This window comes from Harpia harpyja, chromosome 19 (genome assembly GCF_026419915.1).
Source record: "Harpia harpyja isolate bHarHar1 chromosome 19, bHarHar1 primary haplotype, whole genome shotgun sequence".
NCBI classification, from domain to species: Eukaryota; Metazoa; Chordata; class Aves; order Accipitriformes; family Accipitridae; genus Harpia; species Harpia harpyja.
The window spans coordinates 4,604,510-4,624,430 of record NC_068958.1 but is presented as its reverse complement, the minus strand read 5'-3'; the positions used below and the strand labels follow the sequence as shown (position 1 = coordinate 4,624,430).

The 19,921-nt window shown below is 51.4% G+C and overlaps 3 protein-coding genes and 1 long non-coding RNA gene across 11 annotated transcripts in view; 1 reads left to right on the top strand and 3 right to left on the bottom strand.

Annotated features, from left to right (window-relative positions):
- The window catches only part of VAV2 (vav guanine nucleotide exchange factor 2), a 151,376-nt gene extending 149,117 nt beyond the window's left edge, over window positions 1–2,259 (bottom strand). For 2 of the 6 annotated variants that reach the window (XM_052814997.1, XM_052814998.1), the window contains exon 1: window positions 1,541–2,257. In XM_052814997.1, the coding sequence (XP_052670957.1) occupies window positions 1,541–1,744 (204 nt within the window). In that variant the 5' untranslated portion in view covers window positions 1,745–2,257. Of the gene's footprint in view, window positions 1–1,540 lie in introns of all 6 variants that reach the window. The other 4 variants (XM_052814994.1, XM_052814996.1, XM_052814999.1 and 1 more) reach the window with 4 other exon arrangements.
- A 1,321-nt stretch (window positions 2,260–3,580) lies between these two features.
- On the bottom strand, window positions 3,581–13,777 carry LOC128154129 (uncharacterized). Its single transcript, XR_008239254.1, has 4 exons — window positions 13,003–13,777; window positions 4,242–6,665; window positions 3,788–4,201; window positions 3,581–3,691 (listed from the first exon to the last, which is right to left on the bottom strand). It is a non-coding gene; the product is annotated as an uncharacterized LOC128154129 (long non-coding RNA).
- BRD3OS (BRD3 opposite strand) lies at window positions 8,880–12,805 on the top strand. Its single transcript, XM_052814289.1, has 2 exons — window positions 8,880–8,961; window positions 9,257–12,805. Exon 2 carries the CDS (start codon window positions 9,915–9,917, stop codon window positions 10,182–10,184), a length of 270 nt encoding a protein of 89 aa, XP_052670249.1. The 5' UTR covers window positions 8,880–8,961; window positions 9,257–9,914; the 3' UTR covers window positions 10,185–12,805.
- A 522-nt stretch (window positions 13,778–14,299) lies between the features above and the next one.
- Window positions 14,300–19,921, bottom strand: part of BRD3 (bromodomain containing 3) — a 49,619-nt gene continuing 43,997 nt past the window's right edge. For all 3 annotated transcript variants that reach the window (XM_052814285.1, XM_052814284.1, XM_052814286.1), the window contains one exon: window positions 14,300–19,697. In XM_052814285.1, the coding sequence (XP_052670245.1) occupies window positions 19,582–19,697 (116 nt within the window). In that variant the 3' untranslated portion in view covers window positions 14,300–19,581. The remainder of the gene's footprint in view (window positions 19,698–19,921) is intronic.

Sequence of the window (19,921 nt, the reverse complement as noted above, 5' to 3'; positions counted from 1 at the left end):
CCGGTCGGGGCTTCCCAGCCCGGTGCTTCGCAGGATCAAGGTCTCCGACTCTGGAAGCGAGCAGCAACATCCTCACCTTCACATGCAGGCAGCAAAATGCATTTTGCTCCCCAAAGCGTGGCTCCAAGTTTCAGGCCTGAACGGCTCGCAGGGGAGCTCACGGCTGCCGGCTGTCCTCAACCACAGCAGCCCCCTCCCAGCACGCAGGGTTATATCTTGCTGGGCGAGGAGGCCGAACGGACAAAACCCACCATCGCCCTGGAACAAAACTCTGGTGGAAGAAGGGAAAGGCACTTGCCGGACAAGCAGCGTGCTTGCACAGCACATAGCCAGAACTCACGTTAACGTTATACATTATTTATCTTTGAATGCTTCAGTAAAGTTAAACAGAGTCTCACATGCCCTTGCTACCAGGAAATTTCCCTTCCCTTTTACCAATAAAACCTGTTGTTGCTCAAAAATAAGAGCGAGCAGTTTACTGTCCACTTGTCAACACAGGGGCTGCCGGGTAGGGAGGACAAAGCACCCCCTTTCATTTGTTTCTAATTGATTTCACTTCCCAATTCCCATGCAAATACCACGCGGCACGGCTTGCAAAAACATAAGCACAGCATTTAAACCCCAAAACAACCAGAGCTGAATTTTTTTTTTTTTTCGGTTGTTTAACCCTCTTTCCACCAAAACAACCAAAAACCGCAAACACTTCCAAGGAGGGGAAACCCTAAAGCTTTCAAGTTCCCGGACCTGAAAGCCAGGATAAGAACAGTGCAGGAGGAGGGAGCCGGACCGGCCGGAGCACAGCTGGGCTCTCTGAACCGAGACCCGAACGACCCACCGGCCCGGGGCAGCTGCGGCTCAGCCGGGGCACCGGGGGCACCGGGGGCACCGGGGGGCACCGGGGGCACCGGGGGCACCCGGGGCGGGCGGGGGGGGACGACGGACAGACGGACGGACAGACAGACGGGAACCGCATGGCCACGCTCCCTGCCCGGCCGGGCTTGGGACAGGCTTGCAGAGCACCAGGTTAGGGGTTTTGGGGGTGGGTTTTGGTTTTTTTGGGGTTTTTTTTTTTTTTTCTTATTTTGCTTTTCATCTTCCCGGCCAAAGTTTTGTCCTCAAGGCCAGTACCCCCCCCCCCGCCCGCTCCCCCAGCACATCAAAGCGGAACAACCGCCTCGTTAAAACCCCCGAAGTAATCCATCCCACCACCTCCTCTTCGCCGTATTATTTGCTTTTGTTTCGCGATGACTGTAAACAGAAAGCGGGGGGGATATTTCCCCTCTTTCCCGGGCTGTTTGTTCTCCACCCCGGAGCCCTTTCCCCCGCGGCCACCGCTCCCACCGGGGCAGAAACCCGGGAACTAAAGCCCGGGGTGGCGGGGGGGGGGGTAAGCAGACAGTCTCCCACGCCCCCCCCTCCCATCCACACATCCCACCAAGTTTCCCCAGAGCAACACCCGCATGCAGGGAAGGGCGTGCTTGTGGGGGTCCCCCGCTTGTGGGGGTCCCTCACGCCCCCCCCCCATCCCCTCCCTCCCTACCTGGGACATCTGAGGCCTGAAGTTGATGTCCTTGAGGTCGATGGAGCCGGGGGAGAGGTTGTGGAGCAGCTGGCAGAGCAGCACCCCATCCCGTAACGCCTGCGCCAGGTCGAAGACCACCGCCGAGGGCCAGACCACCCGGTGGTTGGGGGGCAAAACTTTACAGTCGATGAGCCAGCGGCCGCACTGCCGCCACTCCTCCATGGCCGACGGGGCCGCCGCCCCGCTCACACACCCGCCCTTCTTCTTCTTCTTCTTCTTCTTCTTCTTCTTCTTCTTCTTCTTCTTCCTCCTCCTCCTCCTCCTCGCCGCCGCTCAGGGGCAGCGGGCGGCTGCCCGAGGGGCTGCTTTGCTCCGCGGCACCGGGCTACCGCCCCGCTCCATCGCCGCCCGCCGCCCGGGGAAGCATCGCTCCGCGCCGGGGCTTCTGCGGAGGAGGAGGAGGAGGAGGAGGAGGAAGAAGGAGGAGGAGGAGGAAGGGGGGCGGTGCGGAGTTTTCCGGCGGAGGGCTGCCCCTGCCCCCGCTGCGGCCCCACCGCCTCGGCCGGGGTTAGGCGCGCCGCATCCTCCCGGGAACAAAGCGGGGATGGCGGGGGGGGGGAACGAAGGAACGACCAAACGACCGAGGGGGCACGGCAGGGCCAGCCCCCCCCCCAACTTCGTTCCCCCTGCCCCGAGGAAACTTGCTGCCGAGGGGCCCCCCACCTGCGCTGCTGGGGATGCTGCTGCCGCTGCGGGTGTGAGTTGGGGGGTGTGTGTGTGTGTCCCCCCCCCTCTCCACCGCCCCGGGCAGGCGGGAGGAGCTCCCGGTCCGCTCCCGGTCCGCCCCCGCCGCCCCTTTGTCTGCGGGAGCCCGGGCTCCGCGGCTGGGAGCAGGGGGAGCTCCACGCCGCCTTGGCTCTTTTCCCAATTTTTTTTTTTTTTTCCTCCCCCCCCAATCCTTTTTTTGTATCCTCTCCCTCCCGCTGGTGCTGCTACTTCGCTCCCTGTTCCGGGGAAAACCGCACCGAGCCCCGGTGCTGCTTCCCTCTCCCTCGGGGAGGCTGAGCTGCCATCCCCGCCTTGCAGCCGCGGGGGGGGGACCGTGTCCCGTTCTTCCCGGCCCCTACACAGGCACGGTCCCAGCTCGCCCCCGGAGCGGGGGAGGACCCGACCCTCCGTGTGCCCTCACCCACAAGAGCATGCTTTGTCTGGCCGTGCGCTCCCACTCTTCTTCTCGTGTTTGGGTTGCAAATACTGCAGGGGAGCTGTTTAACCCAAACAAGCTATCGTATTCCTTGACTTTCAAACACGAAGACAACTCCTATAATTAATTACCAGTGTATTTATTAAAAACCTCAACTCTCAGCCATTAACTCCTTGGCAGCAAACTCTTGAAAAATCTCTAATTTTCACTGGTGGCTTCCATCCAAATCAGCGCAGTTTAGAACAGCCTCTTTTCAAATCTGTTCTGAGTTTTCTTCCGAGAGCCTCTCCCCAGAGTTTGTCCATTAATTTCCAGCCTGGCCTTCCAGATAGCCAAAACCGGAAGCCGAGACTGGGACGAAGGGAAGCTATTAACCTGGATGTCAAACAAATGCAACGCTAATCTCTTCCAAATGTAGCCAAGTGGAGATAAAGAAGAAAGAGCGACTCTACTGGCATGATCCTTCATTTTCAGTGTAGGAAGGAGGATCCCTCCAAAGAGTGAAAAATGATTGCTTAATATTCCAAGGAAAGTTTGGTAGGCTGTTTGTTTATTGGTTTTTTTTCAAGAAGGCACTTCTTTTAGCCTGATGTGCTGGCACTTAATCTGCCTTGGGTCCAGCTCTGTGCAATGCCCGCTGCCCCTCTGGCAGGGCGGGTAAGTGCAGTATAATCCGAGAGGGAGCAGCATCCCTATGCCCCAGTCTCACCATCAGAGCTACACCCTGCCCTGGGTGTCTTCAGGAGCATGCTGATTTCAGTCCGAAGCTCCCCATACCCTGCGGAGGTGATTCTCTGAATAACTTTCTCATTCTTTTAGTTCTTCCTGAGGCTTTTCTTTCTGGTCTCCCGCTAGGTCTCCAGCAGCACCCACTGGGCAGGAATCACAAGGCTACTGAAAGGAGTGGAGTCCTGCCAGGGATAATTTTGGTTGACTCTGTACTACTCTGCCTTGTGAGGTCAGGTCTGTAGGCAGAGGGACAACAGAGGAGTTTATTATATGTGTATAATTAAAGCTGCTAGCTACAGCCTGGCTTTTTTACGGCATAATAAAAAGCGTACTTGCCCCTGGACACTTAGGAACAATCGCTGCATCTGCAAAGCCAGCCTCTGTGTGGGAGGTGTTGAAGCAAGTACGCTTCTCACCTACCTCTGCAACAATCACATCGGCTGATGGCAGAGGTGTTTCTGATAGCAGAAAAAAAGAAAAAAACCCAACCTGTAAGGAAAGGCTCAATGAAGAGCATGTATCCAGCACACGCGCTAGCGAGCTGTGAGTTGCAGATTATAGAAATGTCCTGGAAACAGGAGAGGCTACATGGAGAGGACCTAGACGCTGCTTTCAGGATGTACCTAAAGCTAAAAGGGAGCTTGCATAAATTAAAGAGGTTGAGTGTTGTGCTAGAGCTGGTGATTCCCTCTCGTGCCCCTTGGCACTGCTGGGAAGGACAGCCAGCCCTGGAAGGACAGCCAGTCCTGGAAGGACAGCCAGCCAGGGAAGGACAGACAGACAGACAGACAGGGCTGAGACTGCTGACCCACACGCAGAGGCTGACACTACCCTCTGCTGGGGACCGAGCATGGAGCTTCTGCTCTCTGCTGACGGGCTTCGCTGTATGTGCTTTTATTACTTTCTTGCATGAGAGAAGCCTGAGAGGTGACTGAATGCACTAGAAAGGTAATAACAGAAGGAATGCTTTTTCAGCCCAAAATGTCTCAGTAACTAGATAAAAGGAGACTGTCAGGCAGCTGTTGCCAGAGGGCAGCAGGCAGCCACCGCAGCCCGGGTCCCGTTGCAGAGGGGGTGTGAGGGGGGACATGCCTGGTGAAGCAGCGGCTGTTTGGGAACGTAACAGGGCTGCTTGGGAACATCACAGTCTAGCATGGAATAGGCAAAACTAGCCATGGAAGGAGGGAAAGAAGGAAACTTAAATGCACAAATTTGTGCAAGGAGATCGTACCTTACAAATCGATCAAAACATACCTGGGAAATGACCATATTTCACAGTAAAGTGTATTTTCTGTAATGTTTGGTATTGCTCCTGGAAGACGAGCTGACTCCCTGGTCAGCACATGCAGAGAAGCAGCCGCCACGCTGCCTCTTTGGAGCAGCCATCTGAAAATATCCCTATTAATACAAGGGCCAATAGCACCAAGAAATCCCTATTTCCAAGCCAGCCAGTGTCTATGGATTGCCATTGCCACCTTCTGGATTAGACCAAGCGTGCACCAGCCTGTCCCAAACCCGCTGCTGGCTGCCAGCAGCCCAGTGGACATCTGTCTCCAGCTGGAGCCAGCGTCCCCAGAAGCAGGAGCCGTCACGGCTGCTGTCACAGCAGAACTCGGGCACCACCGGCAGCTGTCAGCAGTTACCCGGGCAGCCTACGTGCCATTTACATCACGCCCTTAGATTTTGTGATCTCCTTTCACCAACTATTTTAGGAAACCTGTGCAAGTCACAGCTCAGCAGACACACTGCTCAGCAGCAGCTCTCACTCGATCATCAGTGAGGGACAGATCACACAGCTATTGAAGTGCTGCTGCATTAAACTACTAACGTTCACTAGGTACAGACAATAATTCTCTGTCTGGCTCATCTACTGCTGTAAACACCTGATCTACCTGCCCAGACAACTTGCACCCTGGAACAGTCATTGCAATTATCCTCCTGCTAACGGCCCTGCACTCCTGCCAGGAGAGCTCACGTCTTCTCCTGTGCCGCCGCCTGCCAGAGCAGGCAATGTAGGTTACTGCCTGCTGCCGGGTAAAGGGAGAGCAGGAGAATTAACCCGGAGCAACTCGATGCTGGCAGGAGGGATGAACTGGATTCTCTTCTTGTACTGGTGGCAACGGGGGCAGTCAGCCACAGATACTCTTTGTTTAGCCTGGAAAAAGGTAGCGCCTGAGAGTGTAGCTCCACTGGAAAAGGGCTCTCACCCCAGGTACCAAGCAGGCGGAGCTGGCACATTCCTGGGCATTTCTCTGTGGAAGAGTCTCATTTATGGGGCCCGTGATGCCCCAGCTGTGCTGAATACAAGTAACACCCTCTTCCCAACACCATCATCACAGCCTCACTAACCAGCCTTCCTCCACCAGAGTCCATCCCCAACAGCTTTCCCATCAAAATCAGATAGACCCCAAAGCGCATCACAGTCCTAAGGAGCTGAGTAAGGGGAAAATCGCCAGGCTGGCTCCGTATTTAAGCCGTGTCTTACAGCAGAGGTAAGGCCTGAGGCAGCTCGCAGGGAAAGCAAAGCAGACAGAGATTTCCTTGGAGGAAGGAGGAGAAGAACTAACCATTGGCCGGGCAGCACCGGGGGTTCACTTCATCCGTTCCACTGCTGCTGCTTCCAAGGTTTATTTGGGAAGGGTCCTGTTGGCAGATGTCTCAGGGAGTCATGACGAAGGGTCAAGTGGACGGTCAGAGACAGTCGTTGGCTTTCAGAGGTCTGGCAGTTTCCAATCTTTCTTCTCACCTTATCTTGGCAATGCAACCACTCCACTTACCGGCTTCTTCTGTTATGCTCCGAGTTTGACGATAACAGAACCGGTAATTTTTCAGAGAAGACGAAGACACCTCACCCGTGCCAAAAACCTAAATCTGGTTCCACTAAACGATTTTGCATTTTGTTCTGCAGCTCCCACAAGGTGGGGCCTGGGCTGGCTCCTCCATGCTAGCAGGAGGCGGATTAAGCAGCAAAGTCAGGACACTTCTGATTGTAAACATTTTAATAGTGTATTCATTCTTCTTTTTTTCCTTTCTTCCCTCTTTGTGTTTGGTCTAAATCTTCTGGGAACTGGGAATTGCAGCGTGCCTTCTGTCTTATGGAAGTAAACCGCTGGGTCTTGTGTCCATGAAGGCCAAGCGAACAGCAGCAGCGCCTGGAGTAGCTCTGCACCAGTTAAGTGTATCGGGTCCTTAACAGGAGATTAGATGGCGCTGCATTCACAGGAGATAAGAAGATTGAGAGCTTAAATTTAGCATCATCAGAAAAAGAATAAGCCGCACAGCTCTCTTCAAAACGTATTTCTTGCTGTGCTTGCCAGGGGACAGTCAGGCTAAGGAAATGCGCTGGAGCGGACAGTGATGAGGAGCGGAGGCAGAGGAGATGCTGCTCAGTCACGCTCCTTTTCCACGCAGTGCACCCTACAGATGTACCCGTGTGGCTGTCACAGCCACGGTCGCATGAGGCTCAGCACCCATAAGGGTGTCCCTTACCTGCCTTCAGCCCATGGACGGGCAGTCACTGGGGAGCCTGAGAAAACTGAAGGGGTATAAAGGGTACCAGGCACCCTCCCAGCACAAATCGCTGCCACACCAGTCACCCACCAGAAAGGAGACTGGGCAGCAACACGCTGTGGCCTGGCTGTAAATCCCAGGGCTGGGACGCACCCCGGCACCTTCAGCAGCAAGGAGAGCCACTCTCCCGAGGGCAGTGCCGGACGGGGTGGGCAACAGCAGGTTCCCCCAGTTCAGCCCCCGTGCTCCCGGGGTACAGTGCCAGGGGCTCAGCGCACCCGGGGCTGGGTGTCCCTTTAAAATGCTCCATGCACCCAGTGCTGGCTGACACCCGTGGGACCCATGTACCCAGCACGAGGAGCCCCGCTGCCGTGTCCCGGACCCACGCACCTCGCCTGGGGACCCCCACTGCCATGTCCCAGACCCACGCACCCCACTTGGGGTGCTCCATTGCCATGCCCCAGACCCACGCACCCCATTCAGGGTGCTCCACTGCCATGCCCCAGACCCACGCAACCCACTCAGGGAGCCCCAATTGCCGTGCCCCAGACCCATGCACCCCACTCAGGGTGCTCCATTGCCGTGTCCCGGAGCCACGCACCCAGTGTGGGGAGCCCCATTGCTGTGACCTTGGACCCACGCAACCCACCCAGGGAGCCCCATGGCCATGCCCTGGACCCACACACCCCACTCGGGGTGTTCCACTGCCGTGCCCCGGACCCACATACCCTACTCGGGGTGCTCCATTGCTGTGCCCCGGACCCACGCACCCCACTCACGATGCTCCACTGCCGTGCCCTGGACCCACGCACCCCACTCAGGGTGCTCCACTGCCGTGCCCCGGACCCACGCAACCCCTTGGGGTGCTCCATTGCTGTGCTCTAGACCCACACACCCCACTCGGGGTGCTCCACTGCCGTGCCCCGGACCCACGCACCCCACTCAGGGTGCTCCACTGCCGTGCCCCAGACCCATGCAACCCCTTGGGATGCTCCACTGCCGTGCCCCAGACCCACGCACCCCCACTCAGGGTGCTCCACTGCCGTGCCCCCGGACCCACGCAACCCCTTGGGGTGCTCCATTGCCGTGTCCCAGACCCACACACCCCACTCGGGGTGCTCCACTGCTGTGCCCCAGACCCACGCACCCCACTCGAGGTGCTCCACTGCCGTGCCCCAGACCCACACACCCCACTCGGGGTGCTCCACTGCCGTGCCCCGGACCCACGCAATCCCTTGGGGGTGCTCCATTGCCGTGTCCCAGACCCACACACCCCACTCGGGGTGCTCCACTGCTGTGCCCCAGACCCACGCACCCCACTCGAGGTGCTCCACTGCCGTGCCCCAGACCCACACACCCCACTCGGGGTGCTCCACTGCCGTGCCCCGGACCCACGCAATCCCTTGGGGTGCTCCATTGCCGTGTCCCAGACCCACACACCCCACTCGGGGTGCTCCACTGCCGTGCCCCAGACCCACGCACCCCACTCGAGGGTGCTCCACTGCCGTGCCCCAGACCCACACACCCCACTCGGGGTGCTCCACTGCCGTGCCCCGGACCCACGCAATCCCTTGGGGTGCTCCATTGCCGTGTCCCAGACCCACACACCCCACTCGGGGTGCTCCACTGCCGTGCCCCAGACCCACGCACCCCACTCGGGGTGCTCCACTGCCGTGCCCCGGCCCCACGCACCCCACTCGGGGACCCCCCACTGCCATGCCCCGGCCCCCACGCACCCCACTCGGGGACCCCCACTGCCGTGCCCCGGCCCCACGCACCCCACTCGGGGGACCCCCACTGCCGTGCCCCGGCCCCACGCACCCCGCCCGGAGAGCCCCACGGCCGTGCCCCCGCGGGAGCCCGCCCCGGCCCGCGGCCCCCCCCGGCGGCGGCGCTGGCTCCTCCCGCCGTGATGCGCTCGGGAGGCGCCTCCGCGGCTGCTCGTTCGAGCGGCGCCGGGGGCCGGGGCCGGGCCGGGCCGGGCAGCGCAGGCACGGTGGGGCCGGGGGGGGTTGTGGGGCACCCTTGGGGGGCCCGTAGGGGTGGGGGGGTGCCCCACGGGGTGCGCCGCAGGGGCAGGAGGGGGTGCGGGAAAGCCCCGGGAGGCCGTGGGTTGGTGCGCGGTGCCGGTGGAAGGGGTCGGGGGGGTCCGGGGAGGAGGGGGGGAGGTGGGGGGGGGGGCACGGTGGTGCCGGGAAAGGGGCCCTCGCAGGGCAGGGACCCCCTTTGCCAGGCCTTGGGGTGACTCTCGCCATGTCCCGTCCCCCCCCCCCCCCCCCCCCCCCCCCCAGGTTGAAGCCCCGAAGCGGTGCCGTCAGGAGGCGACGGGCATCCCAGCTCGGGTACCGTAACCGGGGCCGGAGGCAGCATCTTCTCCTGCATCCCTGAGTACGTGACCTGCTAAGCGCCCGTCCGTCAGTCTGGCGTCAGCGTGGAGCACGGGTGGAGAGTTCACGCGTGGGCCTGGGCGTTGGTGACCTCTTAGGTCTGCCCTACGGCTTCGGGATCTGTTCTTCAGGGAAGCAAAGCTCAGCCAGAGCCGCTCAGCCCGTCCTGCCCGGCTGCAGAGCAAGCCCAGCGCCGTGGAGCCACCGCTCACATCCATCGAGATACTTCATGGACTCTCAACAACAAGCAGCTCGTGTGCGTGTGGTCTCTTCGCAAGATGAAACACATAGCGGCGTCACCACTGGATAAGCTTTCCAAAGTCCTGGCTTGCTATTTAAGCAAGGCCAGGCTGCCCGTTGTGATTTTGGGGCACGCGTATCCCCGCTCCCTCTCCTGAGTGGTGGTTACACCGACCAACGGCTCGTGGGTCCCAAGAGCCGTGCCCCTGGGGATGTTCTCCCTTGAGCTCAAAGCAGCAGCAGTCAACCTGGACCGACCCAGCGGGGTGTATTTCGGAGCTGCCGGGAAGGAGCTCTCGTCTTCGGAGCTATCCTTGAGCGGATGACTGACAAAGTAATGAACGGGAGGGTGCCCCTGCCCGAAAAAGCCTTGTCCGAGGGCTACGCCCGGCTGCGGTACAGGGACACCTCTCTGCTCATCTGGCAGCAGCAGCAGCAGAAACTGGAGTCGGCCCCCCCCAACACTTACCTGAGCCGGAGTCGGAGTATGTGGTACTCGCAGTACGGCAATGAAGCCATCCTGGTGCGGGACAAAAACAAGTTGGATGTCCCCAGGGACACGGGGCAATCTAAGTTTTGTGCTATTATGTAATTTCGGTGGCTTTGCATCAGAAATCCCCACGTGGAGACAAACCAGACTTGTATCAAGCTGGGGGAGATGGGTTTGCACCATCCTCACGACAGACCTGCGGCTAAAGCAGTGTGTACGGGATAGGCCAGAACGGCTCTCTGAAGTTTACGTTTCTTTTTGCTGTTGGTAGCATCAGATTTTGCATGTCATTGAGTGTGTATAACAAAAACAGTCTCACTCGGGAACTCACGAGCCCGTGTTTGCTGCCTAGCATCTTGGCAGGGTCCGTGCTGGACCACATGTTGCTTGTAAGTGGCTCGTGTACCGTGAGAAACACCCGCTGTCATTTAGGAACCATCCCCAGCAGGCACTTTCACTTGCTAGTCCTCACCCATGGCCAAAGCTCTGTGAATGCTGGTGGGAGAGAGGCAAGCACAGATCCGTTTCCGTCGAGGCTAAGATTTTCAGGAAGGTGATCTGCAAAACTACCCAGCCATTACTTGTTCTGCTTGCCCTGCCTCCCTTTAATTACTGCCCTGGAAGCGGTCTCTTACAACCAGGTAATGAAGTGATTTATTGTGGGGGGAAAGAGGGAAGGAATGTATGGAGAATTTCATCTGAGCCTTCAAAACACCTGGCAGGAAGGGTGCGCTGCAGTTTTATCCTGCGCAAAGCAAAAGGCCCTCTCTGATGCCACAGTTTGGTATTATGGAAATAACAGACAGGACTTCTGGAGTCGGTGGAGCTGACCCCCTTCACGCAGGTAGATTCCCAGCCCACGCTTCAGGGACGGATCACCAAGTGAACCACCTGAAGGGGAGGGACAGTCCCAGGAAAGCAACAGGAGGAAAGCTCCTGTAAATACAAACATCTCCTGCTAAGGGACATAGGGAAACTCCTACACAGTACATACCTGCCCCCAGAGTTCGGTTACGGAAGAAAACAGTCTACTGAAGTTTGCTTTGCGTTTAAGTTTTAATGCATGCAGTAGCTTCGAAGGGTTTATCTTCTAATTTGGGTTGGATAGTAGAGTTGGTGCATGTGTTTTAAAAGTTGCACCTGGGAGGATTTGTTTCAACTAACTGAAGGATTTTAGGAGGGGAAAATACTACAGTTGCACTTCTTGGAACAGAGACTGCTTTCAGGTTGTTTCCGTTAGAGCTGAATCCCTAACTTGCTCAAGGCAAGATCAAGCTGAGAAACTCCACCTGGCAAGCACCTAAATCTTTATTAAAAACAAAGCAGTACCACTTCTAGGGGTGCTAATTATGTGCCCAGGGTTCAGCATTAAAGTATAACATTGGGCTTAAGTCACAGACTCCCTTTATGTCCTGCCTCGGATGTCCTCCTGCAGCCCTGTGTGCCTAATCCAGCAGCGCTTAGGTATAGGCTTAACTTCAAGTAAATCAGTATTTGATGTTGACTTCAGTATGGATTATTTACCTGCCTAAAATTAGGCACAGTCATTACTTATATTTATCTAAAACCTCTTGTTCATTTATCAAGCACTTTATTTTTTTAATACAGTGAAGAACAATCTTCTCCACCTCTCCCGTGTGGGTTAAATGCTACAACACACACACTTGAGTTTACTTAACTTCATGTGCTGAGCAGAACATACCTGTTTTAATGTGAGGTCATAGAGGTTTGATGTACTCAGCCCTGATCCATAGCATGTGTACACACTGCAAACCATAGGCAGCTCATTTTTTTTAAAGTACTATTTATGCATGTGTTGATGTTTGGTACCTTACGTGTGTGCTCATAAAACTAAACCTGCTGATGGACCTCAGTGCTTCGCAGACCTGTGCATTGCTCTGCATGCTCACATAGTCCTCTTGATCTTACCAGGAGTAGCTCTGGCTGAGAAATATTTTGGTGAATAAATGTTTTTCAACTGGGGAAAAAGCATTCAACGAGATTCACGGAACTAGTGAGACTCAGAAAGCTGCTGGCAGCGGTGGCGGTGCTCCCGTACTGCGCGTGCTGTTTAAGGTAGAGCATTGCCTGGGATGCGTGACCCACCCAGGGCTCCGGTTCTTGGCCGAGTGAACCGGTGATTAATTTTACAAATGGGCAGGAAGCTGGTCTGAGAGCTCCCCTGGAAACTGCAGGTGGAAGCGACCTGGAGAGGCAGGAGACGTGGGTTCAGGGCCTTTCCAGCAGCCCATGGGAGCATGCGAACTCTGGGAGTTTAAGGAACAGCACATCCCCAAAACCAGCTGTTCATTTTCTTTACTTTTCTTATAGAAAAAACACCCCACTTTTTTTTTTTTTATTTCAGTAAGAAAGTTGATTATTTTGGGTATAATCAGTCTCTTTTTGTTTATGTGGCTGGTAAACCAAAATTCAGTTATTTGAAGAGTGTTAATTGGACTATAGAAGAATAAAAACGTGCATAAATTCTTCCAGGATTGAGGCTGGGCATGACAGTACAGGAAGAGTGCGACTCATTCTTCCATCTCTCTGTGAATGTGACTGTATTATTTTCCGTATCTGTGTGTCCTTATTAGTCACAGCAGGTTTGTGGAGTGGCTGCTATGAGCGAGCATTTCTGTAAGCCCGTTGTGTAGTGTTGATGCACTTGTTTAAAATGCTGTTGTAGCCTCTTTGATAAAGTGCATTAAAATGATTTGAATGCATCATCGCGAGCAGCTGTTTTTCTTCTGCATGTTAATCACTTTGGCACATGTGAGGATTACAGCTATTATCACTCCCAATCCCCACCCAGGCAGAAGAGGGAAAGCTCAGCAGACAGGCAGTTCCTCCCAGTTGGGAATTACCTTAGTTACTGGTGGGGCTGGGGGTAACCTCCCTCCCCAAAGTCACACCGCTTTACCTGTGAAGACTGGCCGTGTGCGGAGGAGGCTCCTCCAGGTTTCCAAGCCCAGCAGCCCTTGTCAAGTCTTAGCGGTGCATTTGGGGATGAGGACAGCCTCTGGATGTCACACATGCAACCACCGCTATCGATACAGGTATCGGTGTGAGCTGAGCCTCAACTGTGTTCTGCCTGTCCTTAACCTCCTCCAAACCTGTAGGAAGCAGCACTCCTTGATGCACCTAGAAATAACTCACTAGTAAATGCTAAAGAAAACATCCTCCTTTGGGGCAACTGCCTCAGAGGAGACTTTTGAGAGGATAGGTTGAACAAACATTTCCTTTGGGGGTATCATTGATACAACACACAGCTACACAGATACAACAGCTAAGCAAAACAGGTTTGCTGAAACCTTGGAGAGAGCATGGCTTTTAAACCCAGCGAGCAGGAACAGGGTTAGAGAAAGATTAACCCTGGGGAAACCTGGCTGTTGTAACCCTTACCTTTTAAATAAACCATCAGGCACGCATCTGAGAAACGTTAACAGCAAAACCAACCTGAATCCTCTCCAGTGACCAAAATAGATTTTGGCCACCACACAGTAATGTCAAGACTCCGCTGTGAATGTGACCAGCTACTCTGGGCCTCCCCAATTTCCCAGTTGTGTCTTCCATGTCCCGGTCACCCTGGGCTCGCTGACCTCCAGGGCCAGCACCGGCTGGTGGAGCAGGTATCGCTGCCAGTGCTGGTGAGAAAGTCCCTCTGGTTCCTTCAGGTCCTGGTGGCTTGAAAATAGTCAGCATTAAACCTGGGTGAAATTTCTATCTCCTCTTCTTCAGCTGAACTTACCTCACTCAGATGCAGTTCTCGCGTAACCTAAGAGCCCTTCAGATTGTAGGCTTCTAGCAGAGTAACAGTCCTTCCTTGGCTGCCCTGGTACATTAAAGCAGCCTGAGCGTTTCCCTCACCAACAGAAAGGTGTATTTCGAGCATGTCTACGCCAGGCACTGACCCATGATTCAGAGACCCCAGGCCAAGCTGGCAGTGCCCCAGACTTGCCCCCTGCTATGAAAGCAGTTTGCCCCATTAGTGTGGCACTCCATCAGCACTAACAACTGGACTTGCAAAATGACTTCCAAATTATTTCCATACTCGTGGCATTAGGACTCTTAGTATATTTATGTTTGCCTATCAGCACTGCTACTCAACTGACTGCTCGATCAAAGCCCTACCAGTTTTCAACTGCAGCAAGAGCAACACCTGAAAAAGGAGATGAGAAAAGGGAAGGGAGAGGAGAGGGGAAAGTATGGGATCAAACTGCACACACAAAACAATTTTTCTTTTTATTATGAAAACAAAACGAATGCCCCAGGACCAGGGTCCATGATTACCAGTAACATCAAAGATTACTTTCTAACTCTTTTTTTTAATTCTGTTGTGTTTGAGGCCAGCAATTTGCAATAAACAAGCTAAACTACTTACATTGACTCATTTCTTTTCAGTAACTGACATTTACAGGAATATACTAGAAATGGCACTAAAAAGTTTTAAGAAAAAGAGTTACGGTAAATTTGCATGCACATCATACAGAAAAGTAACAATTTTTTAAATATTAAAAAACCCAAAAACAAAACAAAAATACAACAACAAATCTTTCTGGATTGGTTATGCCAGTATCAGGGGTAAGTTCTAAGTGGCCTGTGTCAAATCCTAGCTGGTGGTTTATTTATTTTTAAAAATGACATTTAAAAAGATATGCAAATACCATTTCTTTAAAAAAATGCATCTCATTGTTTTACAAGCAAGATAATGCTGCTAGTGTAATGAATCCTTACCCTAAATTTATCTTCAACAATGCAGAGCCTGCCCACAGTTAGCCCTAGTGGTAACTGCTCATGTTTGAGAATATATCTTTTTAAAATCCAGTACTAAAAAGGTTGTGGTTTTTGTCATGCCCCGATCCCTTCCCCCTAGCTCCAACCCCAACTTTAAAAAACATCATTCCTTTCAAAACAAGGAAAAAATTAAAAACTGGTCTAAGAGTCCCCAAAACAGAGAAAGAACTAGATTAGGTAACTGCAGTCTGCTTCTACCACATAGAGAACATGGAAAGAGACCTCACTGGGTAACTAATTTGTATATATACACGCACACACGTGCTTGTGTGTGTGTGTGGGTGGGCGTGTGCATCTATTATACACACACTCCCAAACAAGTTACATAGTCCTGAAATATCAGTTCTACAGTTACAAACCCTGTCGGTAGGAAAGTTTAAAATCACATCAATACAAAACTGAAATGGTTTTGTATAGACAACATTTGGTTAGCGGAAAGCTGTTGTACCCAACAGATTCCTTTAGTAGATGGATCAGGGCCTGAGCCCATGGGATGCGGATCTCCCTCTGGTCCCACTGAGCCTACAGCTGATGGTATGCCAAGAAACAGGCTGACCTTACAATCAGATAAAGTTTAAAAAAGTTTTTAAAGGTGCAGTAATGCTGGTTGATTGATAAAAGGTCTGGCCGGATATTGTTTTGTCAAAACAGGAATTTGTCAGAAAAAACAGTTTCAATAAAACTATTTGTGTGTATGCATACATATGAAATCATACTGATTTCAGTGAAGTTTCCCCTGGAAAACAAAGTTAAACTTTGTTCAAGAAAAATTCTACCATAAAAATTTCATTTTTTTTATTCTTAAGTTTAAAAATGTTATTTCAAATGTTTTATGCTTGATAATTTTAAAGTTATTTCATGACATTGGTACTGACATGTCATGCAATACAAACTCAGTTAAATAAATGCTCTATTGTTTCAGTTTCCAACTCATTAAGGGCTGCTGCTACTTACTATGGACTGAAAACATCTCTTCTTTCCTGGAGACACTCTGATCTGGAGATACAAGAGGCACCACTACTGACATGTCGGGAGATAATGAGCACTACAAACAATACGAAAATGAAAAGATGTAAGAACAACATTTTGAAATGAAGAGTCACCAATTTCTTTCCTGAAATGAAGGTCATGCCAAAACGCATTTCTCCTGTGAACTGCCATTTCATAGGGAACACCTTACTTTCCATGAAAACAAGCAAAAGTTTCCCACTAGATGGTAGCCCAAGTTGCAGCTGGGTACATCAAAGATATGCAGGTGGTTCTTCATCTTCCTTGGTGGTTTTGGTTGCTTGTTTTCCTTGCAAATCCCCAAGTTAGGACAGGTTTGCCAACTAAAATAGGGATCCTCCTCCAGTGCTGCAGACAGTCCCAGGCCAGGCCCCTTTCCATCACTTCACGCTTGGTCCCCAACCCTTTGGCTCTAACCTTTCCACTGATTTTGGTGGGACAGACCTATGCGTCCTAGAGGAATGTCTGTACCCTGGCTGTGGTCAGCGGGGTTGTCCCCGACGTCGGAGGAGGTGGCACGCTGCAGAGCCAGGTCCCCGGGCTTTGCGTGGCGGTGATGCCGGCGACAGCGGCTGCCGGGCGGGCTGCTATTGCCTGCTGTTTGTTCTCCACACGGGAGCGACCACCGTGGTACATCAACGACATAGCTCAGGTTAATGCACACAGGAAGAGGTTTCAAGCAGGGAAAACTGGGAGCTTGTTTATCCAAGTTGTCATGGTATTGAATCGGTTGCAGCTATTTTAATTAAAATACTAGCTGGTTTTGATAATGCAAGTCTCGGACAATAGGAGAAACACAGATGAAACCCAACCCCATTAAAAAAACCTAAGCTCTTAATTAGGTCTATATTACATTTTCTCACAGTAAATTCTGAAAATATATTACTAAGGATCTGTCTAGGGGAAGATTTTTTTTATGGGCAGAATTTAAAAAAAAAAAAAAGGAACTAAAAATAACTCCATTGTTAATGGAAAAGAAAAATCATTAATTTCAGTAAGAACTGGAATACCCTAGTTCATCCACTTTAAAATACTATGGGAAACTACCTGCAAAGACTTGAGACCCTCCTGCCAACAGCCCAAGCACCCTGGGGATTGCAAAATGAGCCGAAGAAGCCCAGCAACTTATAGGAGGAACTCAGTGCCTCACAGCAACACAGCATTGTGCTCTCAGCCCTTAGCAAAAAAAATGCAAATTCTTTTCTACAGCAAACTGTGGAGAGTATGTTACTGCCACTACACAGATAAGCCAGGGACAGAGGCATGTCAGCTGTACGAGATGCACATCAGAACACTCTGAAAATGCTGATCTTTGAAAGACAGATTTTTAAAGACAGATGCGTAAGTGTCTAGCAGTCGATGGGCAGTAAGAGACCGGCAGCTGAGTGTGGATGCAGTTGGAAGTGCAAACCATGGAGTGTTACTAACAGGCTGGCCCTGCGCTTCCCCAGCTTTCCAGCAAAGGGACATCCCCCAGACACCACACATCTCAGCACGCGATCTCCTGTCCCAGCTCTTGGAGGCTGAGCGTGCAATGAAAATCATGTGCTGGGGCTGCGGAGTCCTCTGGGGCCACTCACCTATGTGAAAAATAAAAGTTAGTGCAATCTGCACCACGGGGCCTCTGGCAAACCACTAACAGAGATTGCAGCAGGGCGAATTTTAGGGCTACCCCACAGTAGTGAGGCAGCCTTAGGGGCTGGTGCTGGGAGAGGGAAAGGCATAACTTTCTGTTAAACTCTGTATATTTTTTCTTTACAATAAAAAGTTAAGAATTTACAATAAATTTCTGCCCCTCAGATTACAAATTTTATATAATTATAGAACTGGTGTTTTCTTAAAATTGGTTTATAAAAGAAAAAAACCCCCACTGTTCTACAAAAGAGAGGGGGAGAAAGACCTCTGGAAATACTACTGAGAAAATAGTAACATGCTGCATCAAGAAATTGTATCTACCTGTATGTCTCCAAAATCTGTACAAAACAGGAAAAAAGGGGGCTGGGGTGAAAAGAGAAAGAGAGAGGAAACAAATTACAAAAATGAACACACCAAACATGACAGAGCACCAGACACACAGTAGACTGGACTGTAGCACCTGTAGGTATAACGTCCAATGTATTTAAATAAAATCTCAGATTTTTATTTGCTTTGTTGTTTGTTTTTTTTTTTTAATCTGTTTCAAACCACATTAAAAGTCTGCATTTCTGCTAGTCTGCATAATGCAGCTTTGCTTTTGTTATTTTTTTATTAAGTTTTAAATGACCAATGGTGTTTAATAAATAAAGTACTTGTATATACATGAAATTAGGGACAGTGAAAACAGAGTGTATTGCAGCAGTGCAGGTCAAAACATTAGGCTGGACTCAAAAAATTGCAAGCCTTAAAAAATTGTCTCTTTTCTTTTTTTCTCCCTCCCCTCTTTTTTCTTTTTATTGAGGTAAGCATTTCAGTGTCTGGAAACCTGCACCCTGCATGACACAGAAGTAGCATTCCCTTTCTAGGAGCTCACTACTGAAACGATAAGGAGAGGGGGGAAAAAAAAACCCAAAACAAAAAAACCCAAAACGCAAACACACACAACATCCCTCTCCAATTCCCCTGCCAGCTCAGCCTCAGCTGGAGCTCAAGTGCTCCTTTATTTTAAGCCCAGACTGAGGTGCTTGTCATGGAGAAAATACTTAAGCATGTGTCTAATAACGAGCACATGACTGCCTTGGTCACTCTGCAGGGATCACTCTGAGGTCCAGCTGAGAACTTTCAGCCAAAAACTGTTTTCAATTAAATGAAAACTTTCATAGAGAGTGTGCATTTCCTGGAAATTATCTATTTGATGTTAAAAATAACATTCCCAAGAAACTTGAGTGTCCCTTGCTCCCTTCTTCCCAACGTACCCCCAAGAAAAATGAAAATTTTGAGTGGAAAACCAAGAAATGCAACCACTTATATTGCTCATGTGCTTAAAGTTAAATTCATGCTTAAATACCTTCCTGAACAGGTGCCTATGCCTCTACCAAGATTAGAAAAACAAAAAGCATGTTAGCAATCCACAGTACATGAGAATTTTTTTGTGTTTTTGTTTTTATGTAAAAAGATGATAGCATCTGACATTTTCATCACACTGTAGACTTCGAGATTAAGAATACTAGTGCTAATAACAAATACACCAACTAGTTCAAAAGCTAACATCTTTCGGATACAGTACCATTTTACAGCGATTTCTTTAAAAAAAGATTTTTTTTTTTTTTTTTTTTTACCTTGTGTGAGCCAGGCAGGCTTATTAAAAGAGAACATTCTGGGGAGAGGGAAGGGGCGGGAGGGAAGTGTACTACAAACCTTGCAGAACTTGCTATTTATCTCCTGCTAAGAGTTCAAAGTTCTTCCATTTTCAACCAATCTTATTCAGTTAAAATGTATTTTAGAGACTTTATGCAAAGGGAACTATTTGTCATAAAGTCTAGTCACACGCACACGCACACGCAAAGATCTTTGACCTATTAAAAGAGTGCCCCCCCAAAAAATGGAAGAAACCTTTTATAACACTGAATTAAAAAATAAAATTAAAAAAGTCAGAGAAACGGAGAGGAAAAAAACCTGACCACCGTGGAACAAGAGTAGTATATTAAGGAGAGAAAGGAACACTGCAGAGCATCGGTGAGGGTGATGTCCATTTTGTGTTTTGTGTGTAAGTGTCTGTAACTCATTCCGAATCGCTGCTGTCTGAGCTGGAGCCGCTGGAGCTGCTGCTCCCGGACTCGGAGGAGCTGCTGCTGCTGAGCCGGGAAGGGCCTCCGGGGGGAGCCGAGCCGGATTTCTCTGCGGGGAAGAAGGCAGCGGTGGGATTACTTGCAAGGAACTGAAATAGAAAAGGTTTGCCCACAGCCTTCATCCTCCACGGCTTCCTTCACAACTTTGTTTTGCCAGGGCAGCTTATTTACCCGCAGCCTTTGCTTGCTGTGACAAGGCCTGTCCTACCAATGGATGGCAAGGTTTCTCAGGCTGCAGGTGACCATGAAAGTCTGGGATCCGCACAGGAGCCC